At 57.5% G+C, this 19,737-nt stretch overlaps 2 protein-coding genes across 3 annotated transcripts in view; one reads left to right on the forward strand and one right to left on the reverse strand.

The window, feature by feature from the left end:
* Nucleotides 1-3,263, forward strand: part of RNF216 (ring finger protein 216) — a 147,101-nt gene extending 143,838 nt beyond the window's left edge. For both annotated transcript variants that reach the window (XM_044915736.1, XM_044915735.1), the window contains one exon: nt 283-3,263. In XM_044915736.1, the coding sequence (XP_044771671.1) occupies nt 283-602 (320 nt within the window). In that variant the 3' untranslated portion in view covers nt 603-3,263. The remainder of the gene's footprint in view (nt 1-282) is intronic.
* Nucleotides 3,264-12,265: 9,002 nt separating this feature from the next.
* Nucleotides 12,266-19,737, reverse strand: part of FSCN1 (fascin actin-bundling protein 1) — a 10,206-nt gene continuing 2,734 nt past the window's right edge. Inside the window, exons 2-5 of the mRNA XM_021680129.1 lie at nt 14,617-14,773; nt 14,398-14,519; nt 14,023-14,190; nt 12,266-13,634 (exon numbers count right to left, since the gene is read on the reverse strand). Coding sequence (XP_021535804.1) covers nt 13,432-13,634; nt 14,023-14,190; nt 14,398-14,519; nt 14,617-14,773 — 650 coding nt within the window. The 3' untranslated portion in view covers nt 12,266-13,431. The remainder of the gene's footprint in view (nt 13,635-14,022; nt 14,191-14,397; nt 14,520-14,616; nt 14,774-19,737) is intronic.

The following is a 19,737-nucleotide window of genomic DNA, read 5'->3' on the forward strand; positions in this document are numbered from 1 at the left end:
GGAATCCACCACCCTCCAGGGTGATCACTGAGTTAACACTTCGACAGCTGAGGGGGGTTGGTGCACATGCACACGTTCATTGGCCTCTTTGTGGCCTGGCCACCCGTCCTGTGTCCGTAGGTAAGAATGATGCTGAAGGTCAGACATGCCTGGCCTGGTCTCGTGCTCTAGGCTCTCAGCTTGGGGCAAGTGGGACTGAGGTCAGGATGTGCAGCCTCGGTCCCAACCCACATCAAGCACAGTTGGTTTTGTTTTCTCTACTAAATCCCATGTCCTGTTCAGAGAACACCTTCAAACGCATCGGGCCCCCCTTGGAGAAGCCTCCAGAGAAAGTCCAGAGGATCGAAGCCCTGCCGAGGCCCGTCCCGCAGAACCTGCACCAGCCACAGATCCCCCCCTATGCCTTTGTGCACCCCCCCTTCCCCCTGCCGCCTGTCCGGCCCATGTTCAACAATTTCCCTCTCAACATGGGCCCCGTCCCAGCGCCCTACGTGCCCCCTCTGCCCAATGTGCGCGTCAACTACGACTTCGCTCCCGTACACGTGCCGCTGGAGCACAACCTGCCTATGCACTTTGGCCCGCAGCCACGGCATCGCTTCTGACAGCTCTGTCCTGCCTCCTCCCCAGAGCCCGCCACTGAGCAGCCCAGCCTGTGCAGGGCCGGGGTTCCGTAGATTCCCGCCTCGCCCCCAGGCCATGCCTTCTGAATGGGGATTGTGCACTTGGCTCTCAAAAGGATAGGCTGGCGTTTTTCCTGCTCCTTCCTGGGAAGGGCTACTGTCCCTTGAGCGGCCGGCAGGCCAGTGCCCTCAGGTGCCTGTGAAAGGATTGGTCTGACACTTGCTGGACCAGTGATAAGGGGCCAGTAGGGCCTCCCTGGAGAGTTCCACTGTCTGAGCAGCAGTGCAGGGACCCTCACCACAAGGTATCCCCTCTCTGTCAGCCCTGTCCCTGCAGACAGTGACGAGGGAAGTGTTTGTGTCCGTCCCCTCCCCTCCCCCTGGCAGACCTCACAAGTCTCTCAGTTAACCACGTAGGCCTTCCTTACCGCAGTATAGTCTGATGGGTGGTAAAGCCGAAGTCCCAGTTGGAGGGAGTTTGGAGTTCGGAGAGAGCTAAGCCATCTGAACCATGTTGTGAAGGCTGGGTTCTCCCCCCCACCCCCACCCCAATGCTGTGGCCCACCCAGAGTGAGTGCACCCTGCTGCTCCAAGTTAGTTGGTCCCAGTGAGGCGGTGGCAGAACCATGTCCCCAGGCCTGGGGGAACCGCTCAGGGTGGGGAGGCTGCAGACTGTATTCTCCAAATCCAGAACCCCAGGCCGCCACCACCGTGACTATTCAGGTCTCTTGTCCTTGGCCCACTCAGATGAGACCACAGAGAGCCATCTCATGCTGTCAGTTCTGTTTTGTAGTTTAAAGAAATATTTGCCATTTACTCACTTTGAACTTACTGGGTTTTCTGTGGCCTACTAGAGTTTCTCTCGTTCAGTCTCTAGAAAGTCAAAATCAGTTACCCCACACCAGGCAGCCAATGAGTGCTGGATGGTCCTGAATCTTGCCAAACAAAAGGTCCTTTCGAGGTGGCTGTGACAGGCTTGGTGGCTCTCCCAGGTAGCCCAGTTGTCAGGTAATGAGCAGCTTCTCCCCTAAGGTTTGGTGGTGGCAGTGGGTTTCCACGGGGGGATAGAGGACCCAGACTACACCCGGCACCCACCCATGGAGCTGCCCCTGCCCACGGCCAGGTGAGTCTAGCTCCGGGTCAGCATGGGGGTTCCTGCCCCTTCCCACTCACCTTTCCCTGTGCAGCCCCAGCCCACCCGAGGCTCTGCCCCATCGCTAGCCACTCTGCAGAACAGAGGCCTCCATGGGGAGTGACCCTGCCTGGCTGCCCAGTATTGGTCTCTGTCACTGCTGCTGTATCTCTGGTGTCTGTGGGGTTCCCAGAAGTTCCCAGCACCTGTGCACAGACCTCAGAAGGGTGAGCCTAATGCCCAACCCCCCATCTCTGGGGTCCATGCCCCAGGACCATGCGTTCTTGTGTGCAGGCACCCACTGCCATCAGTTTCTCATGTATTTCAAGGACTAAAATGGGGAGAAATCTACTAAGTTGCCCATTTTTCCTCCAGGGGAGGGCTTTGCAGAGTCCTCTGGGCGTAGGGCGGGACACACGAGGAGGGGCCTGCACCTCGGGGAGCCTGAATGGCAGTGCCTTGGGAGAGCCCTGCTGGGGGTGCACTGCAGGGCACAGTGACAGGTCTAAGTACCTTTACAGCATGGTCCCCGTGCATCCCCAAGGTGAGGAGGGTCTCAGAGCAGTTGAGCTTCCAGCAGACGTCCCACCAAATGGGACACACCAGAACCTCCTGGGCCCCCTGAGCCAGTTCATCCAAGGAGGGAACAAACCAGTCCACCTCTGTTCTGTAGCCAGGGTACAGGGTTCCGTGGGGCGCTTTGGGCAGGCGAAAGGGCAGGCCCCAGGTGGGTGGCATGTGAAGATCCCCTGACACAGGAAAGGAAGAGACCAGAATAATTGATTTCCCCCAAAGCCAAACTGAGGACTTGCCCTTTGAGATGAATTCTGGCTATTCTAGCCACACGCAGCTGCTAGGGATCTGAGGACCCCCGGTTTCCGACGATCCTCCTTGCACTGGACTGTGGAGCAGCTCCCAGGCCCGCAGCAGCATAGTTGCTGTTTGGGGGAAGGTCGTTGCCACGAGTTCTGACGCTAGCATGAGGTCCCACCTGTCTGTGAAGTGACCCTCTAGGTGCCTGTGTCCCAGAGGACCCCAGGCTTCTTGAGAAGCAGACTGCACTAGTGAGAGTTCAGGGGAGAGGGGGCCTTAATCCTCTGACAAGCCAGCAAGTGGCTGCAAGGTATGAGGACAGGAGACCCACAGAGACCAGCCAGTGGCAGGGACAAGGCAGGAATCCCAGAGGCAGCCTGGCATCTTACCCTCTCTGGGCCACAGTGTTTGCTCCCCCAAGCCAGAGACTGCCCAGCAACAGTCCCGTTCTACTTGCCTTAAACTGGAGAGAGGAATCTAGTATTTGCACTTAGCAAAAGATTATAAAACTTAAAAAAAAAAGTGTGCATGACCTGTCACTTTGTATAAAAATAGCAAAAATGATTAGTTTATTAAATTTTTTTCTGTACCTTCTGGTAGTAAAATACATCAAAATAATTCTGTTTAAACTACTGTGTGTAAAAAGTCTGTATCATATGTAACTTGGACTTTTTGTAAATAAATGTTTGTGCACTATGCTCCTTCCGGTTTTGTCTGTCCACACGGCACTACCGGGCAGGCCCCTCCACCCCCATGAAGTTACAGGGGCTGCGCACACAGGCGACAGATTCCCGGGGAGTGATTGGGCCTACGATGCCACTGCTCCCTGGGAGCGGACGTCAGCTGCCGCTGGAGAGCTGCGAGGAGAAGTGAGACCCCCATCTCCCCTCCCCAGAAGGAAGATCAGGTGATGTCTCATGCTGACCCTGCTTGGGTGGCTACCGAGGCCCACTTGGGCACAAGGGGGTTTTTTGTTGTTTTTTGGCACAGAATCCCCTTCCAGAAAGTGCTCAACCCCTCTTCCAGGCCTGGGCAGCAAGCCACCAACTTGCCTGGAGAGCAACCTGCAGAGGCTGGACCAGGCGAAGGTTGGGTGAAATGGGAGGAAGCTCGTGTCCTCCTCCAAGACCAGGAGATCAAGTTCCTGAGAACAGAGTGTCTGACTGGGGCCACCTTCCTCGGGCACAGCCCTCCCCAACAGAATCCCCAGCAGTCCTGCTGTGAGTCAGGCCGGCAGACCCCAGCACCCTTGGTCTCAAACTGCTCAACGTTCTGATAAAACGTGGGCTATCCTGTCCTGCTATTTGCAGCTTTATTGAGTGATGCGCCCCCCCCCCCTTTTTTTTTTTGTGCATTTCTGAAAATGTACTGAAATAAATCCAAGACACAAGTTACCTGCATTCCCAGGGTCGTGAGTTCAAGCCCCATGTTTGGCGCGGAGCCTACATAAAAAAAAAAAGGTGATTCTGCACCTTTCAAAATGGGACTTTTCTCTCTTTGCAACCAGGAGTGCCCCCCCGGGTCTGATTGGTTCTTTTTGTGCCATCCTGATGGACGATACAGGTGCTTCGCACTTCCTGCCACCCTTCCACACCTTGGTGAGCACCTGCTTGGATGTTTCAAAAGATGTATTTTTCGGGAGCGGAGTGGTGCATAAAGGATGGGGGTGAGGGGCACCTGGGTGGTTCAGCCGTTAAGCATCTGCCTTCAACTCAGGTCATGATCCCAGGGTCCTGGGATCGAGCCCTACATCGGGCTCCCTGCTCCGCGGGAAGCCTGCTTCCTCTCCCTCACCCCCTGCTTGTGTTCCTGCTCTCACTATCTCTGTCACATAAATAAAATCTTAAAAAAAAAAAAAAAAAGGATGGGGGTGTGTATTTCTATGTCTTTTGCCAGATTCCTTGACAAAGCAGTGTCAACCCCCACCCGCCCTGGCCTGTGTTCTTACCCTTCGTTGGCACATCGTTGTTGCCACGGTACCTCGGCTGTCCTAAGACCCGTCTCTCCTGGAATCTGACCTCATGGGGACACTTGACACATCTTCCTTTAGAAGGAACTGCTGTTTAGGTCAGGTGCATTTGTAATTGCACTGTCCAAACTTATTTTCCATCCTTGAAGTGACATACACGTATACACATTGGCCACTTAACAAATGTTTTAAAAGAGAAAAAATTTGAAAACACAGAAAAGGATCAAGACAAAAGTGCTTTGTTATCTGAAGGTAGCTACTGATATTTTTTAAGATCTATTTATTAGAGAGCACACAAGGGGGGGAAGGGGCAGAGAGAGAGAATCTCAAGCTGACTCCGCGTTGATTGCAGAACCTGATGCGGGGCTCAATCTCACGACTCTGAGATCATGACCTGAGCGGAAATCAAGAGTCGCATGCTTACCCCAATGAGCCACTCAGCCGCCCCTACTGATAATATTTTTTTTGATGCATTTCCTTCCAGGTCGTTCTGCTCTGTGATATATATAATGTCTCACAAAACCAGTAAACCAGATGTGCAGGTTTGCATCCTATCATGAGCATTAGCAAGGTATGAGCAAGTGCTTCCAAAATACCGTTTTTAATTAGCTCCTCCTTTTAGAACCTCTTGCTGCAGGCTTGTAAACCTTCTCTTTGGGCTTCTTGGAATCACGTTTCTGCAGGCTGGTGCACAGCTGCTCCTGTCCAGCCTGCTGTTCTTTGTTCTCATGACCCCCGAGGGACGTGGCCCCACCTAAAACCCCATCTGTGGGTCTTCCCTCTCAGGATTAAGTCGGAAGCAACTCCTCTCCTTGCTTCCTCCCCCTTCATCAGCACGTCTTGGCAGGCAGTCCAGAACTGATCATCGCTTAGGCTTGGCTTTGCCCTAGATGATGCCAGTTAAGACCCTCACGAGAGGGGCGTGGAGCCAGCACAGGCTGTCACCAGGGCCACCGGGATCACCGGAACCTGCCTCTTCCCTAAGTGGGGGTGGCGCACTGGGCCCGAGGCCATTCTGTGGGTTCTGCAGGTGCAGCGCTGCGGGGCCCCGGGAAGGTCACTGCAGCCAGCTGCTTGAAGCAAAGTGGGGACAATTACAGCACCGAGAAAGCCGGAAAAGAGCTTGTTGTCGGGTCCCCTTCCCGCTGCCCTTTGGCATCCACTCTCAGAGGCGGGTCTGGCTTCAGACCCAGGCACATCCCCGGATGGCTGCCCCTCACCACTCCACAGGTCCAGTCCCCCGTCCACCTGCCCTCGTCCGTGGTGCGTCTGGGGCTGTGCCACTGCCCGCCTGCCCCGAACCAAGCACCGGGCGAGTGGCGTTCACAGCCTGGGAGAAGGGGGCTGTGCACCTGGGCCCAGCACATCACAGCAGGGAGACCAGGGCCGCAGCCTTCTCAGGGGGCTCTCAGTCTCTCCTTTCTCTGCCCCAAGTCTGGTTCTCCCTCTCTCTCCTCTTTTCTGTCAAGATTGAGGCCACTTACCAAAAAATACCCATGATCGAGAACAAGCAGAAAACCGAACTGGAACACAAGCAAAGCTACAGTATTAAATCAAACACAGTGCAGGAAGTGGGGCTCTGAAGTCAGGCGGCCTGGCCCCCTTCCCGGCAGCTCACGTGGAGAAGCACATGAGTTACAAGGGTCACCGTGTCCATAGGGTGAACACGTGCTCATAGCTCCAAGGAAGGATGCTCCGCAGGCGGCACACATCTCCGTGACCTGCTGGAGGCCCTGATGGGCTTCGGGGGCCACCCACTGGGGCTCTAGGGAGGCCTGGGCCTGGTGCTCAGAGTGGACGGCCCGCATGGCTCCCCCACATGGCCACCCTCACCTGCTCAGCCTCGGACCTGTGGCGACTCTTGACGCCTCCCCCACAGACATCTCCTTTCTCTCGCCTCTGATGGGGAACAAAGCCAAAAAGGAAGCCTGGAACATCCTGGAGGCCAGGGGCACTGAAGGACGTGCGGGCACACGGTTCCTGCCCAGCTGTGCTGTTCCCGGCTGTGAGCCTCGGCCCAGTCCTCTGTGCCTGTCCTCCCGAGACACTAGCCATCTCAGGCCCGTTCCCTACTGTGGAACAGTCTCCACCAGGCTTGCCTTCCCTGAGGACCAGGAGCACCATTCAGCTCGGCTCTGTGTCTCTGGCACCCGGTCAGGGCCCGGGATGCTCAGGAAATAGTTGCTGGAAAAATAAATCTGTGAAATGATACCAAAAATACCCCCCTCAGGAGGGGGTCTTTAGGACACTCAGTGAGCTACTGTAGGGGAAGACACTGTGACCTACGGTAGCCACACAAATGTCAGCTTCATTGTGTTTGGAATCAGAAAATGTGAGCAAGTGCTTTTTCCACCTGCTAGCTGGAGCCTCAGTTTCCCCATCTGTAAAAGGGAAGGGTTGGGCTGGGTAGCCTGAGTGGCAGAAGCCTGGCAGAGACTGGCAGAGACTCCTCCCTGCGTGGAGGAGAGAGACCTGAGAACTTGGGGAGGCTGAGGATCCACAGGGCAAAGGTGCGAAGGATGAGGAAGCAGCCGGACAGGCTGCTCGGGGTCTGCAGATGGGGGCCTTCTGGGGAGGCCCTGGGGCCAGGTGGGGAGCAGCCAGTCACAGCATGGGCCACTGTGGAGCTCCTACAGGCCCACCTGCAGCTGCAGGGACCAGGGACCAGCTCTTGGGGGAGACTTTATCTGGGGCCCTGGGAGATGTGGTGGCTTTTATTTATACCCCCCAAGTCTGCCAGTGGTTCTCTGGGGAAGAAGGAAGCCAAGTGGGCAGGAAGAGGAGGTGGAGAGGCCCCGCCCAGCTTAGGAGCTCCCCATTAGCACGGACTAACCTGTAGGAGGTGACCCTTGCACTTCTGCACCTATGCAGCGCACTTGCTTTCACCTCAGCCTGGCAAGAAGCTTCCAGAACGATTCCATCCAGGAGGGGAAGAACGTGAAGACACACTCATCCAACAGCTGGGCAGGGTGGGGAGGGTCTTTGGGGAGGCGATCTGGCCCCATCTATCAAAATGTCAAGTGACTTAAGAATTGCCCTTCCAGAAATTTCCCCCAGAGCCTTGTAAAGCGTCTCCCGCCCACCGTCGTTCCATTCAGCAGCATGTGCTGCTCAGAACGAGGGAGAACGGACGTGAGTGTCCGTGACTGGGGCACAAGGTGGGCTGGATGGGATGGGACAGGGTAAACCTCGAGAAGCCGGAGCGAGTTCTACCTGCGTAGGTAAGGAAAACACACGTGTGTCAGGTGACAACTGAAGGGAGGGGGCCGTTGGAGCACACGATCCCAAGTGTGCAAAAAAGCAAAATACAACCCCCGGCTCACTGTTGCTGGAGATGTAAAGTGGTGCAGCCACTATGCAAAACAGTGTATGGACGTTGCTCGAAAAAACGAAGTTGGAATGACCATATGAAGCAGCAAGGCCACTTTGGGGTGTAAACCCAAAAGAACAGAAAGCAAGGCCTCAGAGATTTGTACCCCTGGTTTGCAGCGGCACATTCACAAGAGCCAAAAGCTGGAAGCAAGCCAGTGTCCATGGCAGGGAGTGGCATGTGCATCCGTCCATCCCGCGGAACACAAGTCAGCCGTGACAAGGAAGAAAACTCCGACCCACGCCACGCCGCAGGTGAATGTCACAGACACGGGGCCACGTCAGACAAGCCGGTCACAGAAGGATGAGTACTGTGTGCACCACCGGCTCACGTTCCCCCCTCCCTGTGTCCTGGGGTCACCTCCCAAATAGGCCACTTGGCCTTGAATGTGCATGTCTGCTTCTGGGGGAACCAATCACATGAGGATGAGTTTGCGTGTGCTTGCATAGACGGGTTACGTTTTTATATATAAATCCCAGCTGCACCCGAGCTGGGAGCAACTTACTTAACCTCCCTGAGCTTCAATTCCTGCAGCAGTAAGTGGGGCTGGTAGTCGTAGTCGTGGGCTGGGGCGCCACAACGTAGCACCTTTGCTCCCGGCCCTGGAGGCCGGCAGTCCCAGATCTGGGGGCAGCGGGCGGGGGTCTACCCAGGCCTCTGTCCACAGCCTCCCGCCTTCCCTCTGGGCACATTTGCCTCCTAATCTCCTCTTCTTACCAGGACACTGTCAGATCGGAGTGGGGCTCACCTCAGTGACCTATTTAAATCGTAATCATCTCCTGAAATACCCTGTCTCCCCGCACAATCACGTCAGGAGGTGCTGGGCGGTCCAGCCTCAGCACATGAATCTCAGGGGGACAAAATTCAGCGCATCACAGGGACTGAGTTAACAAGGGGTGAGTACCTGGCACATAGCAAGGGCTGTATATGAATACTTTACATAAAAATAAGATTTTCTGGATGAGTCAAAGACACTGCCAACAGTGTTTAACCCGGGGGGGGGGGGGTCGGGAGGGGGCTGGGGCTGGGGCATCCTCTGACACCAGATTCTATGCTTTTATTACCTTAATTCTTAAACTAACAACAATGATAAAGTAGTAACCCTGTCAGAGCACCTGCCATGCCTGGCACCAGTTGGAGGTGCCTGGAAGGTGGGTCTTCTCCTCCGGTCTGCGGGTCAGGCCTGGGTCCCAGGGAGGGGGGAGGGGAGTGCAGACCCCTCCCCAATGTCTGTTCAGCTTTTGTCTCGATTACTTACATCTCCTGGAGGATCAGCCTCCTCCTGGTTAAACCCAGGGGCCCCATGAAGGGGCTTGGGCCTCAGGCCAAATTCTCCACCTGACCCACCCTGCCCCTCCCCTCCCAGGCATGTCTTGGGGAGGGGGGCTTCTCCAGGCTCCCTTCTTTTGCTGTCCCAGGGGTCTCAGAGCCCCTCCTCCAGCTGGACAGTCTTGCCCTAGGAACCATTTGTCCATTGCTCAAATGGGGGAAACTGAGGACAGAGGGTCCCCAGAGAGTCCAGATCCCTCTGCAGCTTCACCTACATTATGCTTCAGTGTGAGGTCATTGGAGGTCACCTGTCATCCCTCCCAGTTCTGGAAGAGGCTGCTCTGACCCTGGAGGAAGTGGGGCCCAGCCAGCTCTGGGGTGTCCTCCACTGAGGTCTCCCCAGAAATAAACAGGGGAGGAGCCTGAACTGGGGAGGGGACCTACTTGGCAGGGGTGTCCCATGGAGACACGCTTGGGAAGCTCAGAGGCCTCCCCCACCAGAGGGACAGCTCCACGGCCCCCCTGCAGGGCTTGGGGTCCCATCCCAAGAAGGGTCCTACAGGGCCACGCCTGCGGGGACCCCAGCAGACAGGAATGGGGAGGCCCCAGGACTGGGGGTGCAGCCCTGGGATGGCCTGTGCATTCTGGATACACCGCTGTTTCCAGCCTGCCTGAAGCCGCTTGGTCTGCAGCCTTCTTGTGCCCCATGCAAGGGAAGAACGCTTGTCTCTCTTTTTTCTTCCTTATAAATTTCGTTGAATATTTTTCCTTCAATTGTGATCTTTGGGGCTCACAATTAACTGTGACGTGTAACTCAGAGCACCACTGCCCCTGCCCAGGCTCACTGGGCATCCACTAGGTCTCAGTTTCCCCATCTGAGCAATGGGAGGCTGGACTCTTGCTCACACTCCATGGCAGGCTTGGAGGGGACCCAGCTTCACAACTGGAGGTGAGGAAGACTTGCCCGCCAGGGTTTGGGCGAATGGAGGGGGTGGGCACCCCTGAGGTGCAGAGGCCAGGCCCCGCTCTGAGCGCTCAGTACTCAGTTCATTGTTACCGGAAGCTGGTGTGTGTGTGTCCATGAGCATGTCTGTGCCTGTGCACACACATATGTCTCTGTGTGCACAGGACTCTGTTCACATGTGCACACGCCCACTAATGTGCATAAACCCATGTGTCTGCAGGGCCACATATGATGTGCCAGGCCCTTATGAATGGGGAAACTGAGGAAGCTTCTTCTGGCAGGAGCTAGAGCGGCCTATCCCGCTCTGGAATCCAAGCCCCGGCCCCAGAGCCTGTTTTGGACAGATGGACATGAAGGTCTGGAAAGACCCAGAAATGGGGAGCCCTGGAATGCAGGAGGGAGGCTGGTGGTCCCCCAGATGTTCCACATGTGCCCACAGGAGAGTCTACCCCCCTTCTGAAGACGCCCGTTGCCTCCGGGTGGGTCTGGACACAACCAGCCTCGCTTGCTCAAACTGAGTCTCCAGCTACCACCCGAGGAGGCTCCGCCTGGCTTCCTCCTGCCGGGCCTTTGCTTACGCTGTTCCCTCTGCCCAGACTGTCCTTCCAGTCCCTTGTACTGCCCTCTTTCCCTAGGTGTGATCATCTCCCCAAATACGCCCTGCGCTACAGTCACCCACAGCCCCCAGAACGCGCAGCCCCGTGGCAGGTGCCTTTTTGCAGAACAAATGGAATTCAGAATCTGCGCCTAGCTCGGACTAGGCTCGGATTCGGCGAGGGGACCCCGGGGTCATTCCAGGGCAGTTCTTTCCAGCTCCGTGGGCGGGGCTCTCCCGGGCATCGCAGGGAACCACCTCACCCCGCAGGATCTCCACTGCCCGACTGGGCTCCCCCCTCCTCCCCGAACCCCTTGCAGTGTGCCTCCCCCCATCCCCCATGGTCTGGAAGAACTTGGATTCATCTGTTCCTTCCACGTCATTGAGACTTTTCTGGCTTCCAGCCTGGCTTTAACAGGGCTGGGGGACTGGTCGCCAGGACCCCGCTGGGGCCCCAACAGCCCTTTGTGGCGCCATCTGCCCTTGTCAATCTCTATAGACTCCCGCCTCCAGGGACCACCAATCACAGCGCAGGCATCCCGGTTTCATCACCAGCAGCCAATCAGCGCTTCCGCTCACTGCTCGGGCAGCAAGGTGGGAGCAAATTCGCTCCAGCCCCCTCCCCCACCGGGCCCCACCCCAGGACCTGGCGCTGCCCCCCTCACGTCCGCATCCATCCTCTGTCGCCCTCAGTCACCGTCTGCTTAGTGGACACCCGTGGGCCGCCGCGCTCCACCCGCGAGGCTGTGCCTTGCTGCTCTGAACCTCGGTCTCCTCCTCTATAAGATGGAACAGCGCTACCCCTTGGGAAGTTCTGGCTTAAGTGAGATCCTGCGGTCCCTGCAGGGCTGGCCACGTGGAGGTCTGCCAGGGGCCGAGAACGCGGGGTGGGTTCAGGGCTGGCAACTTCCTCAGGTTCTTGTCTGCCAGATGGAGAAGTGCCCCCCAGCTCCCAGGGCTGAGCCTGGGGGTCTTGCTTTGATGGAGGCACCCATCCTGGCCCCCAAGCTTAGCCCATCCAGCGGACTCCTTCCAGGATCTGCACCCATCTCTGTGCCGGTCCTCAGAGGGCCCCTCGGACCATGCAATCCCAGCCCCTGGGGGACCTGAGCCTACTGTTTGGGGCCTCTTGTAGTGTGTGAGGAGGGCCCCGTAATTCCAAGTTCTGGTCAAGGTGCATCCGTGGAGGCAGGAGGAAGAAGCTGGATCTGTGGGTTCATATTACCTTGATCCCTACCTCCTATGCACACAGTCATGCAGTTCACATGCCCAGCCTAAGTGCATGCCTGTTGCAGGCTCCAAATATTGGAGGCAGGAGGTTGTGGAACCAGATTCAGCCGCCTCCCTACCCGGAAGCTCTATGTGCTTGGGACACTGGTGGCCCCGGGCAGGTCTCGGGTCAGAGTCCACCCCTTGCAGGGCCCTCCTCCACTCCTAGGGATGTCCAGGCTGCTCAGAGCACCCACGGGACCCTGGGCCCACCCCAACCCCACCCACTTCCATCCCCAAGATACACACAGACCAGCTCAGGGCTGCACACTCGCATTATTTTATTTTGCTTTTCCAGTCTGAAGCTACTATCATGGGCATTTAGTTATACAAATGACACTTACAAAAAATAAAAGACCAAGACACCCAGAGTGAGATGCATGGCAGAGATGAACTGGTGGGGGAGAGGGGGGCTGGCAGGAGCAGGGCTGGGAGCCAGGGGCCTGGGGGCTCCCCATGGGGCTCCCGGTGGAGGGCGACGCCCAGCTTCATCCCACCCCGAGACCCGAGGAGTCCAGTCGGACAGGGAGCACCGACCACACCGGGGGCTCTGGCTGAGGCGGTGAGGGGCTCAGCACCAACCAGATGGGGACATAGGCCTGGGCAGGCAGGAGGGAGGGGGCCAGTGAGGTCCCCCAAGGAGGTAGGGGCAGGTTCTAGATTCAGGGAAGCACCCTGCACCCCCCACAGCTAGCAGACAAGGAGGGCACCAACGCCCAGAGATGCTGTTTCAAGATTCCCCCACAATACCCCTTGAAGATCACTCGTGGCTACTACCACCAAGCTTGCCTGGGTGCCTGCAGCAATAATGCTTCATTTAAAAAAAAAAAAATACTGATTTGGTCATTTTCTGCTTCCAGTCAGGCCAGGGTGAAAAGAAGAGAGACAGCAGGGCCCCAGCCCAGGGCGGGTGTGCAGTGGGCAGGCCCGCTTGGTGCAGGGGGGCAAGCAGCCGGTACATGCTGGTATTGCCCCCTCCCCCTCTTGCGGCCTTCCCCCTGACGCAGGGGTGGTGCACCAGGGGGGGCCCCGTTAGGCTGGGGGCAGGCACCCAGTTCCGGGGAAGTGGGGGGCAGAGGCTCTCGGGAGGGGGCAGGAGATTCCAGTTACCCCACCAGGCCCAGGGGCTCGGGAAGGCCTCCCAGCCCTCCCCCACCCCCACTCTCTTCGGCCACTTTGGGGAAATAAGGCTCAGAGTCGTCTGAGGTCAGAAGAAAGGGGTGCCAGCCTCGCCCACGGCAGAGAAGAGAGGACAGAAGGATCTGAGATCCCTCCAAGGACCAGGCACGGGGCAAGAGGTGGGGGCACCGTTTTCTCTGGGTTTCCAGTTTGAAAGGCAAGGGGCTCACCACCACGCTGGAGCCCACCTGGAGAAGAGAGTTATTAGCAGAAGGGTCTGGGCAGGGCGGGGACGGGGCGCTGGCGGCAGGCTAGTACTCCCAGAGAGTGGCTGGCTCGATGGTCTCGGCGCAGGCCTTCAGGACCCCTGCGTGGTCCCCCTTCAGGTAGCGCCCGCCCACCTTGATGGCCACCTTGTTGTAGTCACAGAATTCGAAGAAGAAGTCCACGGGGGTGTCACTGCTGCTGGTGACCGAAGAGTCGCTGCCCACTGTCCAGTACTTGCCTGTGGAGTCTGGGGGGGGTGAGACCCATCAGGCCCCAGCCTGCAATCACGGCTTCTGGAGTCAGGGTGGTTTCTGTGTGATGCCCACCCAAGCCTCCCACCCCTGCTGGACAGGGGTCCGCGCCCCTTCCCCCCACCCGGACTTTAAGTCCCACAACTCAGGTGTGGGACACCTTCCCTGCCCACCCTCCCTTTCCAGAATCTGGTCTCCCTCTCTGCTCTGCTCCTCCTTCTATAGCTTGGGGGTCCTCCCTCCTACACAAAGAGGGAAAGGGGCCTGATGGCCACAGGATGTCTGTCCCCAGAGCCAAGTCACAGGGCGGCCAGGCTGAGCCCCGAAGTGGGACAAGAGCTTCAATCCCTGTGGCCCCCTGGAGCCGCCCCCCTCAGAACCCACCTTTGATGTTGTAGGCACCGTCATTGAACTCCAGCTGGAAGACGTCATAGCTAGAGCGGTTTGCATCCAGGGTGCCCGTGACCTTGCGGCAGCCGATGAAGCCATGCTCCCCGCGGAACACGATGATGGGACGGTTGATGAGCTTCATGAGGAAGAGCTCCGAGTCCCCTGTCCCAGGAAAGGGGAGGGCCGGTGAGTCTCACAGGGTGGGGCTGGGATGATCAGGGCGTGGCTCAGAGAGAGCGAGCAGGGAGTCTGGGGTCCCCCAGCATGTCATCCCTGGGATGGCAAGGGGGGGGGGATGTCGGTGAGTGACTATGAGGCGGGCAGACCCTCCAGAGAACCCGGCAGTGGGGTGCGCCCACAGGTGGCTACCTGCTGTCTCTACCGAGGCAGCCAACTGCCCGTTCTTCTTGGCCGTCACAAACTTGCCATTGGACGCACGCAGTGTGATCCGCCGATCACGCCACTCGATGTCGAAATAGCAGCTGACGTTCCTGGGGGTGTCAGGAAGGGTCAGGCGGGGCTGCCCCAGGTCCCCGGGCCCCGACCCCCGGGAAAGGCCAGCCTGGGGCGCAGCGGCGGGGCACTCACTTGGTGGAGGCAGTGGACTGCACGCCCCCAGTGGCTGTCAGCGTCCAGTACTTTCCTGTGTGAGTGCGGAAGGCGCACTTTTTGGTGTCGCGGTCGATCTCCAACTGGAAAGTCTCCTGGTCGGTCTCCTCGTCCTGATTGGCTGACAGGTCCATACCTGCGGGGAGAGCTTCCGACTGGCACAGGGACCCCCACACCCTGAGCTAGGGCCGACCCACAGCCCTGCCCTCACACACCACTGCCAAGACCCCTCAGCCTCCACATCAGGGAGTAGGACCCCAGACCCCAGGCAGGGCCAGGCAAGGACCAAGGCTGGCTCCGTCCACCCTCACATCATTTTCCCGGATGCTAGAATACCTCCCAACAAACCATCTGCACAAAGACATTCTAGAACAAATCAGGAGAATCTTAACATGGACCAGGATTAAATATTAAGGATTAATTATTGTTAATCATATTGTAGTTATGTAAGAAAATGGCCTCATTTTTCAGATACCAACAAACATCTCGAGATGAAATGCCTTGATGTCAGGGATTTGCTTGAAACACAATCAAAAACAATGAATATAAGACAGATGGAGCTAGACTGCAGAATATCGCATTTGGGGGAAATCAATAGATTATATCCATCCTGTTCCTGTATGTGTGTAAAAATTAAGAGTAAAATATAGGGGCGCTTGGGTGGCTCGGTCGTTGAGCGTCTGCCTTCGGCTCAGGTCATGATTCCAGGATTCTGGGATCGAGCCCCGCATCGGGCTCCCCACTCAGTGGGAGACCTGCTTCTCCCTCTCCCACTCCCCCTGCTTGTGTTCCCTCTCTCGCTGTGTCTCTCTCTGTCAAATAAATAAGTAAAATCTTAAAAAAAAAAAAAAAAGTAAAATATAATAGCATACGTTCATTTCAGAAAATTTACAAAACTCGGGGCGCCTGGGTGGCTCAGTTGGTTAAGCGACTGCCTTCGGCTCAGGTCATGATCCTGGAGTCCCGGGATCGAGTCCCGCATCGGGCTCCCTGCTCGGCAGGGAGTCTGCTTCTCCCTCTGACCCTCCTCCCTCTCATGCTCTCTGTCTCTCATTCTCTGTCTCAAATAAATAAATAAAATTAAATTAAAAAAAAGAAAATTTACAAAACTCATAAATGCATAAAAATGGAGTCACATGGGGCACCTGGGTGGCTCAATTGGTTAAGCGCCCGACTCTTGATTTCGGCTCAGATCATGATGTGAGTCGTGCGACAGAGCCCTGAGTCTCCGTGCTGAGCTTGGAGCCTGCTTGAGAGTCTCTCTCCCTCTCCCTCTGCCCCTCCCCGCCTGTGCTGTCTCTCTGCGGGGGATGGGGGGGCAGGGAGAGTCACACATACCCCCACGCCCACTGCACCCCAGAACACACGGCAAACGGTGGTGAACACACCCTCCTCGCCTTTTCCCCAGTGCAAACACGCATTTTCTCTACCTCAAAGTGTATGCACGCCACAGATCACGACTTACAGATGATCTAAGCAACATGCTCACACACGTTTCCCTGTCCCTAAATCATCTGATGTGACCAGAGGGGGCTTCCATGCTCCCACGCGCTGCTGCCCAGCAGCTGATCTCTGGGGCCCCATCTGCGTTGCCTCTTCCAGCTAACAACCTGGAAGCAGGATATTTGGTTCCAACAGAACAAATTCACATTCCCCAAGTGCCTGGGTTCTAAGAACCGAAACAGCAGGGACACCTGCCCACTCTGCTGGCCGCCCAGACTCGGAGCTTGAAAGTGTGTCACCGTTTGGGTCTGGACACCTTTAGAAGACGGGACCACAGTGGGGGGTGGCAGGTGGCCCTTCCGATGAGCAGATGGAGGCTGGTGGATGGGGGAGCCCTGGTTCCCCACCCAAGACCCACCCATAGTTCTCCACCACCAAGCTGAGGGCCCGATCAGCACCAGGGGGTGGGGACCTTCACCTCCACTTCACGAAGGAGAATGAAGCAGAGGTGGTATGTCCTTCCCAAGGTCACCCAGAGAGAAAGTGATGAGTGCTGGTGAGCCTCAGGAGGGGAAGTGGGCAGACTCAGGCCTCCTCCCATGCTCTCTCTATGGACTGGCGGACCCAGGGCCCTGAACAGCTAGCTCCTCTCAGAACCCCTTGGGCTCAAGCCTCCAGGCCCACTGGGCCCCCTTAGCCCTGATGTCAAGGATCTGCTGACTACTGGGAGGCAGGTAGTGAGTCAGACCCACCATTACACCCCCAGTAAAGATGAGGGTCAACAGAGACTGGGCCCCCGGGTAGCTAAGCCACCAAGAATGGAACCATCATAAAAGGCCACTCTTGGGAGCACAAGCTTTTGAGGCCAGAGTCCCCAAAAGCTGGAAGACATGCCCCACCGTATGAGCTAGCCCACCCCAGCCCCATGGCATCACCTGCCCAATGTGCGGTGTGCTGGCTGACTGGAAGGAGGGGAGAGACAAGAGGAAAGGCCCCTCCGGGCACACTCTGGCAGCAGACAGGACAGAGGGAGATCTCCAGAAAAAGGGGCAAAAGAGCAGGAAAGGAACCTGGATTAGAAGTCCAATCTCTAGCCAGAGGTAAGCACGAAGTCAGGAGGCTCCTTCTTGGAGACTTAGCCAGGAGCAGCCCCATGCTCCCACGGAATCCATACTGACCTGCTCTTCCCACAGAGGAACAGAGGGAGGCCACGCCCAGGGCCCCACAGCCGTGGCCCTCTGCTTGGCTGCTCAGACCCCATCGGCTGCTGGTGTCCAGTCCTGGACATGGTCTGATGAAAAGGCCTGGACCATCCAGGGAGCCACCCAAAGTGGGGGACAGGCACCCTCGGCGAGTGCCTTCCCCTCACTCAGCTCGCATGCCTCTGTCTATCAAAAGGGTCTCTCCATTCTGCCAGGAGGTTGGAAGGATTCAGGGCCCTGGTGTCAAGCTGACACCAGGTCTTCCGACCCCAACAGGAAGGGGTACGGGGGTGTCTCCCCAACATCCAGCAGAGCCCCTCCTGGCTCCAAGGCCCTGCCCAGGCAGGAAAGGCCCCACTTGGCCTTGGAGTCTCTAATTAGAGCTGGGTTACTATGGGAACAGGCTTTTCTTTGGGATTTTTCTTTTCATCAACTGCAGCAGCCGCACTGAGTCACAGGCCCACAGGAACCCCGGGGAGGCAGATGCGGGGCTGGAAGAAGCTCATCTCCTGCCTCCCCCCACCCCCGCTTCCCCCCGCCCTGCCTGTCCCTCTGCCTCATAGCTTTTCCTGTCGCCAGCCTCTGAGCCATTCCCTGTGGTGGCTCAGAGAGGGCACTCCATCCCCCTCAGCCTTAGCAGTTTCCAAATTGCCCTGGTTGGTCCAAAAGAGGCACTCCCCACCACCCCATTCAGTTTAGGGGAAGGGGCCTGGAAGCTTCTGTGGCCTCCCCTCCCCTCCGCCCTCTTTCCACTACGTGACCACCTCAGATCCTTCCTCCATCCTTGCACAAGACTTAGGGCGTGAATTACCGCAAATGCCCTGCCTCTTTAGGAGAGCTCTTACACATCCTGCAAAGCCCAGCCTGACCAGCCCTTTTCTTAGCCAGCCGGCCAGCCTGGCCTCTGAATGCCTCCGAGTGGCTGGAACAGGGCGCTTCCTGAGCATGGAGCCCCAGGGCACAACTGACCAGGCGCATGGAGGCTGAGAGACCAAGTGGGAAATGTGGACCCAGCGTGGCCAGAGTCCAGAGCAGGCGAGACTTCCAAGGAGCAAGGCGGGGGAGGGACACACCCCACCTGGCTGGGAAGTGCTGCTCACCCAGCCACCCTGCCATCCTTCATCCCTGCCCAAGCCAGGCCCTCACCAGTAACGTGGTCACATGGATTCCACCTACCTGTCACATCAGTCCTCAGGCACCAGGACCCCACTCCCTGGTGGCAGAGATGGCCCCCTTCCCAGAAACAAAGCCTGGCTCAAAGAATTAGCCCAGGGCGTCCCGGGGCTGGCCCTTTACAGATGGGGAAACTGAGGCCAGAGAGCAGGTTGCAGCGTCAGCAGGGAACACCCCACCCCCACCAGGCAGGCCTGTGCAAGCCTGTGGGCATGATTCACATTCCCCCCCCCGCCCCCCACCAGCTAAGCCCAGGATCCTCCTCCTTCCTGGCTGGCTTTTCCCAACATGTGTCAGAAGCATAGACACCACCTCCTTTGCCACGCAGGCCCATCCAAAATGGCCTCTGAGACACGCCCCCAACCCCATAGCGGCTGCAGGTCCTCTGGTCTTCCATCCCACCAGAAAGCCTTGGGGTCAGCTAACCTGAGAACAAGATGAGGACCCCAAGATCCGAGGCCCAAAGAGCCCCAATCTCAGCCCCCAAAGGCCCCTCCCCCAGTTCTCTGTACCTTTAAACTCAGAGATGAGCCAACACTTCTCCTGGCCCAATTTCGGGCTCCCCCTGCCCCATCAGCCTGAATCACACCGTGACACTTCCAGCAAGTGCTAATAAAGAGGAGAGGACATCTGCCCAGACTCGCTCCGCTCTTCCTGGCCTCAAGGGCTGGGGCCAGGTCCACCCGCTCCTCCTTGTCTTCCCCAAGGAAGACACTGGATGCAGCCCAGCAGGCACGCAGCATGCCTGCATGGGTGAGTGCCCATCATGGGTCTGGTGGCCCCACTGGCGGTTCCAGTCCCACCTACCAACCTCACAAGCTCCTTCTCAGCCATGCTGGGCTTTCTGCTCCTCCCTGCCTCAGGGCCTTTGCACAAGCTGTGCCTGTTTTGCCTGTAACACTGTTCCACAGGCCTGATACGTGCTACCTTGTATTCATCTTTCAGGTCAGCTCCAGTGTCCTCTTCAGAAGTGTCTCCCCCACCCCACAGTCTAATCTGAGATCCTGATGTACTTTCTGGACCCCCAGGCCTTTGCTTGACACCTCTGGGATGCTGATCATGTCCCAAGAACATCAGCTACAACAGAGAAGGGTCCAGGCACATATACTCATTCGTTCACCAATGAACATGTCTCACCTGGTAGGGGCTGAACGTTTGCTAAACAGGTGAGGAGTCCCGCCCCACCAATGCGGGGGGGGGGGGGGGCGCACTGTGCTCTGGAGGCTCGGGGGGCGTGGGGGGGGGGGGGGGGGGGGGGGCAAAAAAGCGCCACCTGCTCAAT

Source organism: Neomonachus schauinslandi, chromosome 5 (assembly GCF_002201575.2).
Source record: "Neomonachus schauinslandi chromosome 5, ASM220157v2, whole genome shotgun sequence".
Taxonomy (NCBI): domain Eukaryota; kingdom Metazoa; phylum Chordata; class Mammalia; order Carnivora; family Phocidae; genus Neomonachus; species Neomonachus schauinslandi.